This window comes from Phyllostomus discolor, chromosome 7 (assembly GCF_004126475.2).
Source record: "Phyllostomus discolor isolate MPI-MPIP mPhyDis1 chromosome 7, mPhyDis1.pri.v3, whole genome shotgun sequence".
NCBI lineage: Eukaryota > Metazoa > Chordata > Mammalia > Chiroptera > Phyllostomidae > Phyllostomus > Phyllostomus discolor.
In genome coordinates, this window is record NC_040909.2 from 87,319,039 (window position 1) to 87,336,023 (window position 16,985).

At 35.9% G+C, this 16,985-nt stretch overlaps 1 protein-coding gene across 3 annotated transcripts in view; it reads right to left on the reverse strand.

Annotated features, from left to right (window-relative positions):
* The window catches only part of MMP16 (matrix metallopeptidase 16), a 262,119-nt gene that overhangs the window by 45,370 nt on the left and 199,764 nt on the right, over nucleotides 1–16,985 (reverse strand). For all 3 annotated transcript variants that reach the window (XM_028518854.2, XM_036031099.1, XM_036031100.1), the window contains exons 5-6: nucleotides 14,026–14,187; nucleotides 11,532–11,743 (exon numbers count right to left, since the gene is read on the reverse strand). In XM_028518854.2, the coding sequence (XP_028374655.1) occupies nucleotides 11,532–11,743; nucleotides 14,026–14,187 (374 nt within the window). The remainder of the gene's footprint in view (nucleotides 1–11,531; nucleotides 11,744–14,025; nucleotides 14,188–16,985) is intronic.

A 16,985-nucleotide genomic window follows, 5' to 3' on the forward strand; every position in this document is an offset into this window, starting at 1 on the left:
GACCATGACCTGTGGACAAGTTTGTAGTACAGCCCTGGGAATGCACATAGTGCTCCAGGTGAGATATGGCTCAGCACCACCATGTAATTTCCTGTAAGTCTTCCTATTCTTCTACAAGGAAGATTAAAACTATGACACACTTTTCTTCTGAATAAAGTTTCAGTGAAAACTCTGTAGGGAGGATGGGAAACACTGTAACTTCTATTTACATCAGTATTTCTTATGTAACCCATGTGGGGCATCCTCTGGTTGTATGGTTCTTGCTGGTTCCCTGCACAACATCAGCACCCTGATGTTTACCTCTGCTTCAGTGTCTAGCACCCAGTCCTGGAGCTTCAGTTCTTAGAACTGCTGTATGTCTTGATCCTTAAGTCTCTGTGCTGTCAATCATATCAAACCCATCTTTTAGGAAAAGGCTCTGCTTGGCTCATATGTCTCAGGGCCAGTATCTGCTCCATGTTTCTCCTGAGCTCTGTCCCATGCACCATGTATCCACCTGGTTACTGCCTGTTCATTCTGTCATCAGCTAAGTTGGCCTGTGGAACAAAGCCTCAGGTTCTCAACATGGCTCACAGGATCCTCAATGAGGAGGTCCTGCCTGTGTCTCTCTAGTCTCATCCCTCAGTTTCTTGCCTCAAGGTCCACAACGATTTCATTAAGTTTGTACAGCATCATCTCCTTGGACACCCTTGCTAGTCACATTTAATTTATATTTAATAATTTAAGTTAAATTATATTATTGAAACTTGTTACTGTCAGTTGAACAAGACCATTCTTAGTCATAGTCTAAGGGAAAATTCCAATGAAAACTTTAATAGCTTTTGCCTGCCTATAGTTTTTGAAAATGATGTGGCTTTACCATCAACTACATAACAACCTTCAGTTATCTTTTCTAGTTCCACCATATTTTCAGCGATTAAATGTCTATCCATTATCACAACAGTACACATTTTAAGAATCCACTCACAATTCCATTACTTTCCAATTTGTCTAGCATTATTTTTCTACAATTTGTATGCCTTGTCAACACATATATTTTGAACAATGTAATTCATGATTACATTGAAATTCATTTCATTGTAATTCATTTTTATATTTTACCTTTTTATTTGTGTATACATTATATTCATGTATCATTTCATGCATTCTCCAAAATTAAACTTTCAAGTGATTGCATTACATTCCACTTAAATTTATGCCGTCAGTATTATTTCCTACACCACTATCATATTACTGGACAATCTGGGTTGCTTGCAATTTTTTTTTACCTACTGACAAGAAAGCTGCAATGAACACCATCATTCACTTTAAAGTCACGTCATTATTTTCATGATGAACAATAATGCATGGATTACTATTTTGGGAATTATGCATATTTTCCTGTTTATTGTAGGACATACTAATGCGGTAGTTTATATCTTCAATATTTTTCCAAATTTGCTCACTTGCTATGATATTGTCTATAGTTTCTTAAAATAATTATTCAAATAAACATAATACAAATAATGCTCTGAAGCTTTAAAGTAGCATAAGAAACACATATGGAAGAATAAACAAAACAGTCAAGAACCTTTTACTGGAAGTTAAAATCAGAGAAGACAGACTTAGGCATAAAAACAGTGTTTGTGGAAAAATTATTTATTGAACGCATCCAATGAACTAATTAAGTTAAATTTATAGTTACTTTTTGTAAGAAAATTTTGCTCAATTATATAGTCTAAATGCTTATTTAAAAAACTATATTTTAATTTTTTCTGATGCTCAAAACATCTTTCCTTAATACTGTTCACAGTTTTAATTTTTTCTGTTAATTTTCACCTTTTAGGTACATTATCCCCAAAATTTCAAATCATAGTTTTACTTGGTTTTAAGTATTTATACATTTAAAACCATATTACAACAAATAAATAGGGGCTTCTAAGGAATTTGAGGAGCTGTCTAAATGTTTAATTACTTCACACAACCCACTAAGGAAAATGATAATCACAACTTTGTTGATTGAAAGTTTAACAAAAGAAATGGAAAGGATAAATTTCATTTGTGCTATAGAAACAGAAAATGTTCACGTAGCATTGTCACAAATGCCAAATATGAAGGAAAAAGTTAAAATGTTTTAGTTTTAAAACTCATTAAATAAATAAACTACTTTATGTGTAGTATTAATTTGAAGTAAGCCCTGCTTATTAATCTTGCATTAAAACATTAGTGTTTGTGTAACTAGGAGCCCTTTCTATGTAAAAATCTCAAAATTAAGATACAAAGTATGACAAGCATGGAAAAATAGAGATTATATGTCCACATGGAAAAGTTTTAGATTATTAATAATTCTAAAAAAGGAAGATTAATGTTGTTATGGAGTAAAGGGTTTTCACATTAGCTCATTATGAATATGAAACAATGAAAATTGTAATGGGAAATTGTCATCCACCCCATTGTTCTTTTGACATTGTTTCTGTAAGTGCTGATTCTGACAAATATGTGTCTTATAGATGAACAGACTGTTTGTATAAGAATCCCAGGAACTAACTTCAAAAGATACAGACTCTGACCTTCAGGCACCCAAGCTCTGGGAGATTTGCTGACTTTCATCCATGGAGCCAGGATGATGTGGAGCCAGGATGATTTGAATCCAGATGATTAAACCGGGATGACGCACACCAGACCATCACTTGCCTTACTGGAATGGACTGTGCTAGTCTGCATGTATAGAATTTTTCAACCCTCTCCCTTGATCTCTTTGTTCTGTTCCCATTTCCCTCCTTATAAAAAACTTCCACTCCCAATGACATATGGAGATGGGCTTTGTGATGAGTCCCTCATCTCATAGATGACCAGCATCTTCAAATAAACCACTTTCCTTTTTAAAATTTTAATTGTTGTTCAAGTACAGCTTTCTGCCTTTTACCCCCATCCCAGCCCACCTCCCCAGCCCTCCCCACCTCCCTCCCACTTCCACCTCCCCCTTGTTTTTGTCCATGTGTCCTTTATACTTGTCCTGCCAAACCCTTCCCCTTTCCCCCTGAAATTCCCTCCCCTCCCCGCTCTGGTCCCTGTCAACCTGTTCTCTATTTCAGTGTCTTTGGTTATATTTTGCTTGTTTGTTTGTTTTGTTGATTAGTTTCCTGTTAAAGGTGAGATCATATGGTTTTTGTCTTTACATTAGCATCTGCCTCTGGAGTATTAGCTTTTATAGTGGCAGGCAGCCACCTGCATTCAGTTACAAATATACTATCAGAAATCTTTTTGTGTGACTGCATAGAATTGACCTGTTCACATTATAAATTTATATCAAATAAGATAGATGTACATGATAAAACATGTTAGTCTCTAAACTATGCACTGTCAGTATACATTAAATATTATTTATTATTAATATATTTAGTTTTACTGAATCCAAAAGTAGTATTCCAATATTGTATGTCCTTAAACTGTTTGAAGTCACCTCAAAATAAAGTGATTAGTGAAGGAGTTGGCACCCAGGTGACTGAGTCCATGCTCCTGAACATTGACCACCTGGCTCCAAGCCATAAGCAGTCAGGAAATCTAGTAAAAGAATCTGAAGGTTTCAAGGGTTAAATCTCAAACCACAGTTGAAAACAAATATTTTGAAAATCAATTAATAATGACATAAAATTCATAATTATGCATAATTCTAGTTGCTTCCTTAAATGTTTACCTGAAGTATTTGAAGAATTATGATTTCATTCTATTGCACAAGGAATTTTTAATGAGCTCTTTGTTGACAGTGTCTTAGAGATGATTCCTTTGGTCTGATGAGAATCTACTCAAATTAAATATACTACTAACATGATCAAGTAGTATCTCCTGGCAGTACAGAGTTATGTGTGACATGGAGTATGAGTTGTGTAATTTCTAAGTACATTTTGTTTAGAAACACTTTTTGTATTCTCTGCCAACAGAATATTTTTCATCATTTCACTGAGTAAAGTGGTATGAACAATAGTAAGCCATTCCTTTCCTTTCCCTTAAACCCTAAGAAATAGAGCCATTTTCTGTGCTTTATTCAGCTAAAAGTTACTTTTAGAAATAACTTCAAATAGCAAGGGACTTTGTGTAAAGGAAGATAACAAGTGATTCAAAAGGCCAGTCTGTCTTCCTGCATAGTAGTTAACTCTCCCTGAGCTTCTATAAACTGATTATGTAATTCATTAGCCATTATACAGATGAGGAACGTGAGCTCAAAGATACATAACAGTATTTATTTTCTGCTCTGTTTAGGGCACTGTGTAGCCTAGCAATAAACATACGTGCTGGAGCATGATCCCACCCTGATATGGACAATACAAAACCACACAGCAGGAATGAGGGATATTGTTAGGCTGTGAGCTGGGAGAGGGTCCTTCCAACTGTAGAAGATGAAGTGTCCTTTGGGATCACTAAATGACACAAAGTATGTACAAACCAGTGAGTTTTTCTGAATTTCTGTAAATATTGCTATTCCCTTTCACATATCTAGCCCCATGGAGACCTATGGAATAGTGGACAATATGCATAGGAACAGATAATGGATGTGGCTTTCCATTCCTTCAGGAACAGGGCAGAAATCTGGAAACTGCATGACTATCTGACATTTGACACAGAGGACTTGCAAAATGAGGAGTGCCTAGTAAGTTCCAGGACCCATAGGGAGACAACTATGGGTGAAACTGAGTAAGTGAATGTGTACAGAATGAGAGAGGAGGTGACATCAGAGAGGCAGAGGGAAATGGGCTGGTCTGGTAGCCTGTGGGCAACTGAAAGAACCCCAGCCTTTCCCTCAACTTTATTGAGGATTTTACAGAACCAGTAAAAATTGTGTATGTTTAAAGTGTACAACTTGATAGAATGTAAGTATACATTGGTAGGTAATCACCACAATCAAACTAAGAAACATATTTATCACCTCACAGTTACCTTCTATTTTTTGTGGTGAGAACATAGATCTCTCTTAGCAAATTTCAAGTCAATAATACATTATTTTTAAAAGTATTGTATTATTAGTAACTGTAGTCACCATGCTGTATATTAAGTCTCTAGGAATTACACATTTTTTAAAATTTTTTTTAAAGATTTTATTTATTTATTTTTAGAGAGGGAAGAGAGGAAGATAGATAGAGAGAAACATCAATGTGCGGCTGCTGGGGGTTATGGCATGCAACCCACGCATGTACCCCGGCTGGGAATTGAACCTGGGATACTTTGGTTCCCAGCCCTCACTCAATCCACTGAGCTACACCAGCCAGGGCCGAATTACACATTTTACAACCAGAAGTTTTACACTTTGACCAAATCTTCTATTTCTCCTCCCCCAGCCCCTGGTTACCACCATTTTACTCTCTGTTACTAAAGTTTGACTTTTTTCAGATTCCATGTCTAAGTGACATCATGTAATATTATTCTTTCTGTATCAACTTATTTCTCTCAGTATAATGTTTTCCAGGTTCATCCATTTCATCACAAGTGGCAAGATTTCCCCTTTTTGTAAGGCTGAATAACATTCCATTGTATACATGTACTACATCCTCTTTATCCATTCATCTGACAACAAACACTGTGTTGTTTCCAGGTCTTGGCTATTGTGAATAATGTGAAGCATACGTGAGGTGCAGATATTTCTTCCAAACAGTGATTTTATTTCCTCTAGCTATAGACCCAGGAGTGGGACTGTCTGATAAGAACCTTGTCTTTTACTCCGAGCCAGACATCAAAGGGGTTTTGCAGGTATTTGTGAGGTGTTTTTTATAAAATCATGTAACAGGTATTCAGGCTGGTGGAAGGGGAAGAGAGGAAGCAGGAAACCACTTCAGAGGATATTACAATATGAGGTGGGATGCTGGGAACTTTAATAAGATTGTTGAAATGGGAGAGGGCAGAAGTGGCTAGATTCTGAGCATATTTTGAAGGTAGAGGCAACTGATGTGGCTGTACTTTTAAGGATTTAGTTACTAAGCAAGCAGAAAAATGGAGTTGCCCCCCCTTTTTTTGTGTAGAAATACAGAAACAGGAGTAGGTTTGTGAAGGAAGATCAGGAATGGCACCTGGGTGGAGAAGTCAAGTGGAAACCCTCACACATTTCCACACCTATTTCTCCTGGGCTATATATATGAACTTTCAAAGTTGACCACAGATGTCCACCCTGGTGATTCTAGTATTCATGGTTTCTCACTATGACAACCACAGGGATTGTTGGGAAGTCAGCACCTAGACCCTAGGATTGTTTCTATTATTGAATACTTTAGTGGACAGTAGAGTTGAAAGCAAAGAATATGCAACAAAGGAAGAAAAATTATAATGATGTAAAATGAAAGAAATGAGTAAAGCTCATGGGGAGACCATTAGCAAAGAATGAGAAATAAATTGGCATGAAATACGAAGAGATATTATCAAACTGGATAGAAGAGTCCAAAGTTCAATTTTTTTTAAAAAAAAGTTCATTTTGATCAATTGTGAAGACTTTAGCCACAAAATATATTATTTAAATATAATTGATGGTGAAAGCTCCTACCTCTAAACTCTTTTTCAATAATCATTTCTATTCTTCACTCTCTGAATCCATCAATCCCACTCTCTTGTATCTCTTATACAAAATCATTTATTTTATATAAAAAAAACACCATCTTGACAAAAAGATTGGGTCATTGACTATACTTACAAGGCTTGGCTAATGGGACACTGTGTCTTTAGTGGAAGTCCAGCCAATATTAACGAGGCCCTATCTAGGCAAGTATGTTTCTATGGAAATAACAGGAACTGTGATTCTTTGGTAGAATTACGTGGGTTGTCATCAGTGAAGATGGTTGTATTTAAGAAGGAATAGTTTTGTGACAATTTAGCAAAAAAGAATTTGATGAAGACAAAAGAACCAAATGACTTCTGTGCTGTTTTGATTATCCTCATGGGGTGGGCAATGTAAACAATGAAATACTTTCCTCATTGATAACAGGAGCCTTGCTCTTCTGGATTAACTGGAAACACCTTTAAGTGCTTCCTCAGATGCTGTTCCCACACAATTTCACCTCCTAACACTAAGCTTTCCAGCATCAGGGTGAAGCTCTGGTCTCTCTGGTTCCCCCGATATTAAGAATTGGTCAAGACCTGAATGGGACCTTTTTTTTTTCATTAAAAGAACTCCAAGTGTTGGAGACAGTTTTTCTTCCTATCCCTGGCTTAAATAATAAAATGGTACCACTAGATTCATTTATATACAGCAAAATATCGAATACTGAAATATGTTCTGTGCAAGCCTGGCCTATTCTCTTTCTTTCATATCACACAATAACTAACTATTCCATGTTTTTATCTTGTATGCAAGGAATTTTGAGACCATTCACTTGAACCATCTTGTCAGCAAGGTCACAACAGCAGCTTTGTGTGACAGGTACACACAGCTTAGACTCTTCAGGGACCACTCAAAATCACCTCTAAAGTAAGGACAAGGCTTCTTTTGCTATTACTATTTTATTTCTCTGTTTCTGGGCATTTTGTTTGGATTTTCATTTCCTTCTTTTAGGTGATTTTCTTTCCCCAGAGGTTATGAAACTAAAGGAAGACTGAACTTTCTAATGTGTAAGAATAGAACATTATTCGTTATGATTATGGTATAATATATATATATTTTCTATTCTCATATAGAAGCACAGATCCAGGACACTTTATGCTTGATCTAAATGAGTCCTGCAGAAGCTCAATCTAAATCAAATTCCCTAAGAGGCCTGCTACCAATAAGAATTATGGTGAAACTCTTGTTATAAAGAAAAGTTATTTTTCAATAAGAAAATAATATTACCTGATGATGTTAGGTTTCACTTATATTGAGCTTTTATTAACCTAAAAATCATACATGCAGAATTTAAGTAAGCAATTATCATGGAAATCTTTGGCCAAGGAATAACTTACTAGCAGAATGGAATACTTTCAGTAATGTCATTAGGGTCAGTTACTGCTGTATAAACAGGTGACTGGCTATAGTTTATATAAATGACCATTACCCTGAACTCCAGTTTACCAGCTAAAGCCTGGTGGAGCCCAGTGAACCAACCCTGCTCTGAAGAAGTTTATACTCCAGTCAATGGACACATTACAGAGAAACATAGTTAGAGAAGATAAGCATTATGAACATGTTGATTGGATGTAGAGAATAAATATGAAAACCACTAGGAAAAGATTCTGGGTTGAAGAATAGTGGGAGGAGGTTGACATACACAGAAGACATGAGGAGGGAAGCTGTAAACAGAGGCAATCTTTAAAACTAGAATGGCACTAAAACTGAAGTGATATGAGTGTTGGGTGAGTGTTGAGGAGATAATGAGGTTTCTAATTTGTGTCATTAATTTACAGTGAAGAAAAGTAGAGAATAAAGCTATGTTACTAAGAGTGACATCAAATAGTGGGTGATCCTAAAATATAATAGAAGAGACTATAAAGAGGAGCAAATGATGAAAAGTAAGGCTATGTCTGTTGAAGGCAAAGTAAAAAGGCAGGTGAGCACAGAAGATGGACAGAAAGGCAAAGTTTGGAGAATGACATTAATTACAGGTGAATGAAAGTCATCTAGACTATGTAGATACCCAGGTAGCAGACAGATCAGAAGTTATGGACAAAGGAAAGCAGAACTGGGGGCTCAGTCATGGGAAGGCTTTCCTGCACATGGACACGGGGGACCCTCCATGTGATGTGATCAGCCACCCAGCCACATTGAAAACCAGAATGTCAGCCCCAGGGAGCCAGATCTAGCCTGTTGGGCTGTTTGCTGTTACATTTCCAGTGCTTAAAATAGTACTGCACAGTAGGGGCTCAAAACATATTTTCCAAATATATGATATTTAATTTTTGTAATCTTCACCAGAGGATATGTTTTTATTGATGTGAGAGAGAGAGAGAGCGAGAGAGAAAGAGAAACATTGATGTGAGAGAGAAACAATTGCCTCCCATATATACCTCAGCTGAGGATTAAACCTGTAACTTTTTGGTGCACAGGACAACACTTCAATCAATTGAGCCACCTAGCCAGGGCTTGAATATTTACTATTTACAAATAGAGTTTGGAGTTTACTTTTTTCAAAAACCTCTAAATCTTTCAGGTAGTAAACCTTAGTGTCAAAAACACAGACTTTAAAATCAAGTAGACCTGTCTTCAACTACTGACTACTTATAAAACTTGTCACGTGGATTGACTACTTAACTTTTCTGATTCTCAGTTTTCTCATTTGTAAAACAGCCACCACTATCCATCTTGCAGTTTTATTATGAGGCTTAGAGATTATGAATGTAAAGTGCCCAATGTATACCCAGGCACATATCAGTTACCCAGAGTCCATGCCCCCTGTGAACTAAGAGCAGGCATCACACAATTACTCTCTTCACTTTGATCCAACATTACATGTTTCTGATTTATATCATTTATCACTTTGTACTACAGTTAACATGTCTATCTTCTCTCCCTCAATATACTAACTTCTTCGTACACCAAAAATCGTTTTCTTTAATGTGCCTAGGAAATTGCTTTACTGAAATTCAGCATAATTCTTTTCTCAGTCAAGTTTTCCTGATCTGTTCAATCAGAATTCAGTAGTTTATTTTCAAGTTATATGGCATCTTTTATTCCTGACCTTGCAAAATCTTAGGCTCATGTTTGTCTTTCCTCTTCGAGCATGGGCATTATAAAGACAGGGGACAATGTTGTAGCCACAGATAGTTGGTGTCTAGTAAACTTCCTGCACTTACTCTTTATGTGAAAGGAAAAATGAATATATATGATTATGAAATCATATAATGCAAATTGACTGGGAAAGCTAAGATCAAAAGAATGAAATACCTACCAGAAGGTACAGTTTCCACGGAAATTATTCTTAGAAAAATGGACCAGTAGAAAAATAAATAAATTTAAAAAGTTTAAGAACTCTTTCCTATAGATGGTTTTGAGGAAGATGTCTGACATAACAGGAGAGTTTAGAGAAATATTAAAAAAACTAATCATTATTATACACCTGTCTTGATATTGAAAATAGTAGCTACTGCATTCCACTTGAGTGATGATCTAGGTACTTTCCATTCATTTCTGATCTGAAGAACCAGTGACCATAGAACCTCATCTTGTCAGTCAAGAGCACTCACTAAGCTTCCACAATGTGCAGAGCAGAAAGTTGAAGAAAATGATCATTAAATATGAAGATATGGATATCCTCTGAGATTAGGAGTCTAATTGGACAGACAGGGACATTGAAAAGACTCAATGAACTAAGACTCAATTTCAAATCATATTCTCAGATAAGGTGGACAGTTTGGTGATATCATTATGATATCAAGAGATAAAACTGGAAGTAAAATTCAGCCAAAATACTGGAAACAAATTTCTTCACTGGCATGTGGTGACTTGTAGAATAAACCAAAAATATAAGTTTTTTAAAATTTTACTCCTTGCATCATAATTTATTACTCTGCTTAAACAAACAAAAAAAGAGAAATATTTAATTAAGCATTACAGGGCATTTATAGAATTTAAAGATATATTCATAGGTTTTCTAGCAAGAGCATCTATTTTTTCCTAGAAAGCACAAGACTCATATATACATTCTATCAAATCCAAATGTTATTACCCAATAAAGGAAGTAGAGTACTTTGTCTATAAAAATTATATGAAATCTATATTTTTAAAGTGTAGCCTCTGGAACATAGGAAATTCTGTATAACCAGGACAATCTTTCATTATTTATTGATTTGTGTGTACCAAAAACAAGGGCACATTATTTTACTTTTAAATGGATACTGTTAGTAAAATGAGGCTATTTTAATACTCTAGTGCCAGCATAAAACATATTTTTCTTAATGTTTAAGATCAGTTTACAGATATTAGGGGAGAAAATTGCTTTTCAATATTATTCCATATTAATTTTTCAATATTGTAACTTACTTTAATACATTATTAGTGTTACTGTCTTTAATGGCATTAAAGAGCACATTTAGCAAAATGTAAAATCAGTTTAAGCTTGTAATCTTTAAAAAATAGTAAGAATTAAGTAGATACAGATGCCTGACTCCAGAACACAGCAATATGTGTATGAAAGATCTAAATGATGATCTCATAGAGAACATTTAACTTAAAGGCTACCTATAAACCCCAAACAAGATGATCAGCACTCCTCTTAGAAACAATGCTGCAATGGTCATGAAGTGAGAGGGATCTTGTCAACATGTGAACTTTGATAGGGTACCCTCCCAAGAAGCTTTGTCCCTGTTAGTTCCTATTCGTGTTGTGAATCAGGCTTGTTTAGCTGTCATGGGGCATTTCCTAATCCTTACATTTCCAGGCATTCATTTTAGCTACTGACACAAATGCATTTTGCAAATAGAATGGTACACTGTGTTCTGCTAGACATTTCAACCCTTGTATGCATTTATTTAAGATGCTTTTTTGAACCTTCTGATTGGGAAAGGTCTGGGAAGGTGGTCTTAAAATGAATGGGAACTGGTTTTCTACAGAGACACTGTAGAGCCCTGATCTGTTATTAAAATAAAAAAAAAATAGCTCCTACCTTGAACACAAACATCTCCCGGCGGAGAATGGCGAGTGTGTTGAAGTTTCCATCACAGATGTTGGGTTTGGCTCCTGGGTAGGAGGGTTTGCCCGTGGGTGGCCGGGGTGGCTTGGGCTTGTCATTCCTCCTCGGGTCAGCTGGGGGGAGGGAGCGGTGTGGTGGCACTGTGGGCAGAGGTCTAGTTGGTGGAGGAGTCTTGTCTGGTGGACCTTTGGGAAACATGGACAGAACTTGGCTCACTTAAAGCTGGAGCAAGAGCACAACCACGCATCAGCAGAGGGCTCACTCTAAGAGGTTTCTAATTGTAAGAAAAAACAAAGTGTCTGACTCAACAAACCATAGCCAGATTTATCAGAAAATCTGCTTATCATGCTCCATTCTGGGTCCAAATAACTAGACTTTCTTTTCTAATTTTTAATGACAGTTTTTATAACTTCACAACAGCCCTCATTGAAGAAGCTGCTTTCAAATCTCTTTTGGAAGAAGGTGATGTACAAATAATAAATAAAGGGAAATGAATACTGGAACCATGATTCTATGCAAATATTTCTAGAAGATAAACAATAATGAATGAAATTTTCTTTAACCGTATGTCTCAAATTATATTTTATAACTTTTTCCTGACTTTCATAATTTTCTTCTAATGAAATGTTTTGATGAATTGTTAGAAGAGTTTCATATGAATACCAAATCTAATACTCCTATTGATTAAAACACCATTAGAAAACTATTAATGTGAAAAAGCATTTCCAAAGAGAGAGGTCTAAATCAAGGCACAGTTTACACACATAACTGGGTACAGATGTAAAGTACCATTCTTCAAGAAATTTGTTTTTAAAAAGAAACACAGGCCCTGACCAGTTTGGCTCAGTTGGTTAGAGCATGGTCCCATAACCAAAAGGTTGTGGGCTCAATTCCTAGTCAGGGCACATACCTGGGATGCAGGTTTGATCCCGGTCCGGGTGCGAATCATCCCCGGTCCAGGTGCATACAAAAGGCAACCAATCGATGCTTCTCTCTTGCATCAATGTTTCTCTCTGTCCCTTCCTCTTTCCCTTCCTCTCTCTCTAAAAGTAATGACAAAAAATGTCCTTGGGTAAGGATTAAAAAGAAAAAAAAGACAGAACCACAGACCTGTTTGCACCTAATACACAGGTGGCAAACACAAGGCCCGTGGGCCGAATTTGGCCCACCACCTTGTTTTATCTGCCTGGCACCTTGTTTCTACCCAGCAGCAATGCTGAACTCCTTGCCCCTATTTAGGAAGTAGTTACATTTATACAGTCCTAAAATTACATTCAACCCCTTTGAATACAACCTTGAGACTAATGTGGCCCCTGGTAAAATGAGTTTGACACCCCTGACTTAATAGTTAGAGATGGAAAGAATATTCTTTTGCAGACCTTTAGTCTGGACCACTGACTCAGGTCACAAAAAGGATGCTTGTCAGTTACACTGGATACTCCCACAACATGACTACTCAGCCCTGAGACCCAGACATGTCTCTTTTCTGAGTCTCCCCAAAATCAGAGCAACACAAGAGTGGACCTGTTTTTTTCAAATCTATTTAAACTGTGTGAGAATATTTACCACTGACACATTGAAACTGAAAAACTAACAAATGAACAAAAATTACTGAACTTAAACTATGTTATTTAAAAATGTAGAGGACATCTACTGGTTACTGGATATTATAGGTAACATATATTGTGAAAGTGAAAGCTTCATGTCATTAATTTAGGAAAGCATATTCTTTATCTGTAAATGACAAATGTCAAGTATGTAACAACTATGTATAAAATAAAGGTCAATGGTTCTATTGAGGGAGGTAAGATTATAGTCAACATATATAATAGTCTTTCTCCTTTTGTCTTAGTTTGTATTCACTGACTGAACCCCCCAAATAAAAATGATTTAATTGTACTAGAAATTTACTTTGAATTATGTTAGTTTTCTTAGCCATTTGTTAACTATCACTCTCATGCTGGTTAATTTTCACTCATAGTGATTACATGCTTTTGAGGTAATTTCATTATATCTATCACACAAATGTATTTTCTAAACCCCAAAAGTGATTTGTTTAAGAAATATCTCACATCAACTACCATAACCTGAGAGACAACCTGTAAATTTGTACCAAAGTCTCAGTATCATATAAAAGTCCTAGCTGTTTTCATTGATTATATTTATTACATATTTCACCTGAATTTAAACACTAAGTTTATCAGATTTTTATTGTAACTACAAGTTTCAACTAAATTCAGAAAATTTTTTCAGTGTTCAAGAATTCCTACAATCTGTATATTCAGGTATCTTGGACTATTGCCAAAAAAACCTTGATTGACTGAAGATTTTTGCTGAAAGGCCAGACTTTTGTTTCCTTAGTATTTCTATCTCAGGTATACTTATAGTATCTTTTTCAAAGAAGCAGTCACACCAGGAACTCTGGACTTCTCTGTGTGGTTAACCAAACAGAAGCAGTGTAGCTCACCATAGATCTTCTGGATACCCTGCAGGTCATCACTGGGCAGCTGAAAGTTGTCAGTCTCCATGTACTGGTAGAAAGGGGCCATAATAGCAGTGGGGTCATTGGAGTGCTCCAAGCCCAGAGCGTGGCCCAGCTCATGAACTGCCACGAGGAATAAGTCGTTTCCTGTGTGATGAAAAGACAAAACTGACTGAAAAAAAATCCATTTGAGAGTTAAGATGGACAATCCGATGTTATCAGCATTTTACCCAAGAAAAATAAGGGGAAATCTTGACTTCAACTCTTGGTATGATTTTATCTTTGGATTTCCTACCTGCAAAATCCAATATGTTGTTTAAAAAAGGGTTGGTGGTGGAAAGGCAATGATCATTTCATTGAAGCCACAGAAATTTATAAAGTGAAATGGACAAACAAGGAATGAAAGTTGAAGAAAGAGTGCAGTGTCAGAAATTGCTACTACTGTAATAAAAATGTTCTTCTGATTATAAAGCATGTGATATAAAACATTTCACTTCTATAACAATCACACTAGACATAATTCTAACAGTAACTCAGTGAAAAATTGAGGACAGCTATGATCCTTACTTTAATTCAGGTTAGTTAATGTAGGTGTATGGGTGACAAATCTTGTCTAGAGCAGCAGGTCTTTGTATTTATAGTGCTGCAACTACAACTCAGGTTATTATTTGTTATTTATTTTTCCTGCTAACATTATGTTTTTACAATTTAAAAAATCTATTACATTTAACATACAATATGATATTAGTTTCAGGTGTACAATAGAGTGATTCAGTGTTTATATAACTTCCAAAATGATCACCACAATAAGAACCCACCTGACACCATATATAGTTATCATAATGTTATTGACTATATTCTTTATGAGAACTTGGGTTTTTATGGGAAGGCTTTTTTTCTCTTACCTAGAATGTACAAATACAGTTATGTAGGCTAGCAGTCATAGTAACTAAATAACTAAATTTGCTCTGTAAATACAAGTTCTAATCAATTCATTGGTAACCAGAACAAAATATACTTACCTTAGAGTGACTGTTTCTCACTTAAAAAGAAGCAAAAACAGCTCTCTCACCCTTGGTAAATTTGCATGGTGACATCTATTTAAATGCAAACTCTCAGAAATGCTTGATGTGACTCTCTTCAGTCAAAACTCTGTTGATGGCCACCACATGCTGCCAGCTCCATGAGGGAAGGCCAGTCATGTATGTCTACTTGTGAATGCCTAAAATTCAGCTGAGGTACATAAGCATTGAAGAGTTGAGTCTGTTACACATCTAATGGTCATGTTTCTCAGTGAAGAACAGAACATGTGTGAACATAAATGTAAGGTTTTATTTTTGAGTTATGTTTAAGCAAAATTGTTTGCAACCATTTGTTAAAATTATGCACTGTGGTAATTCCCTTCAGAGGGCTATTTTTATTTTTAATGTTTTTACACAAAGCCAGGTACATAATCAATATTTTTCACTCTATAGTATTCTGTGTAGAGGAATGGATGAATCCCTGTAGCTGACTCCCAGGTGATATTAACATACCAAAGATGAGTCACTCAAATACTTCAGAGCCCACTTAACTCTCAAAGAATAACTGAATAAATACTAGTGTGAAACAAGTTAGGGGTATTCAAAAGGAACAAAAGTTAAAATTTCTAATTTTAAAGCGCCTATCTTCTCCTGTTATAAAACTACTTGAAAGTGAAAATCAAGATAGGGAAAGTGAAATATCCTATGTATTAATTTTAATAACAAAAATCAACTACCTTTTTTAAGAGTTTACTAATTCTGTTCTGGGCATTTTGAATACTTTACCTGCATTTTCTTATTTAATTCTCACAACAATCTTATGAGTCAGTCATTGTTATCATGCCCATTTTAAAACTGAGGGAAAACAAGGCACAAAGACAGTAAGTTTCATTTGCAAAGTCACACAGTAGGTAAGGTATAGCTGGAATTCAAACTTCTCAGTTTGATTCCAGAGGTCATCCTCATAATTACTATAGTAAATTGCAGCACAACTATTAAAAGTATTGTGATGCACAACAGATTCTACATTGTAGCCTTGTGAAAGTTTCATTCATTCTGTAGTCCATCCCTGCCATTACCTTTTATTGCATGCCTACTATACACTGGTCTAGATTCTGATGATATAGTAGACAATGAATCATACAAAAATTTCTAATGGAGGAGACTGGAAAGAAACAAGAGAAAAAAAGTAAAAACAGGGTGCTACACAGTGATAAACGATAAGGAGAAATAAATCAAAGAAAGGGTGAGGTCGGATAGGGCATGGAGCTATGAACATACATGGACTTTAGACAATTATGATGGGAGAAACTTCTAGTATGACCATGGTGGAGTCACTGAAAGCTTCTGAGCAGATCAAGGACACACACTGACTTACATTTTACCAGGGCTTTGGTGATTAAGCTTGACAATCAGGAGCAAAGAGCAAGGAGGCAGTGTGCATCAAGTTGTAAAGTTAGTGCCAAGATGCTAGTAACCTGGACCAATGCAAGAGTGATGGAGGCAGAGAGAAACGGTGAAATTTGTGATGTATTTAGAAAGGAGGGTGACTGGGTTGCTTATAGGACAAGCTGTAAGGTATGAGGAAAGAAAAAGATAAAATACAATACCACATTTCAGACCCTGGCAACAGGAAAAATTAAGGTGCCATTCACTGAGATGGAGAAATCCCTACGAATTTTTTTTGTTTGTCTATTTGTTCTTGGTGGAGGTCAGAGGTGGGAAGCATTACCAGAAGATCATTTTTGAGTGTTCAGTTACATATGCTTTTTATCTCATTTTTAAATTTATTTTTAAATCATCTTTTGTTTTTATCCTTTTTAGAAAGAGTGGAAGAGAGGGAGGTAGAGAGGGAGGGAAAAATCAAACATTCAAACAATGTTTGAAAGACAAACATTGATTTGTTGCCTCTGGTACATGCCC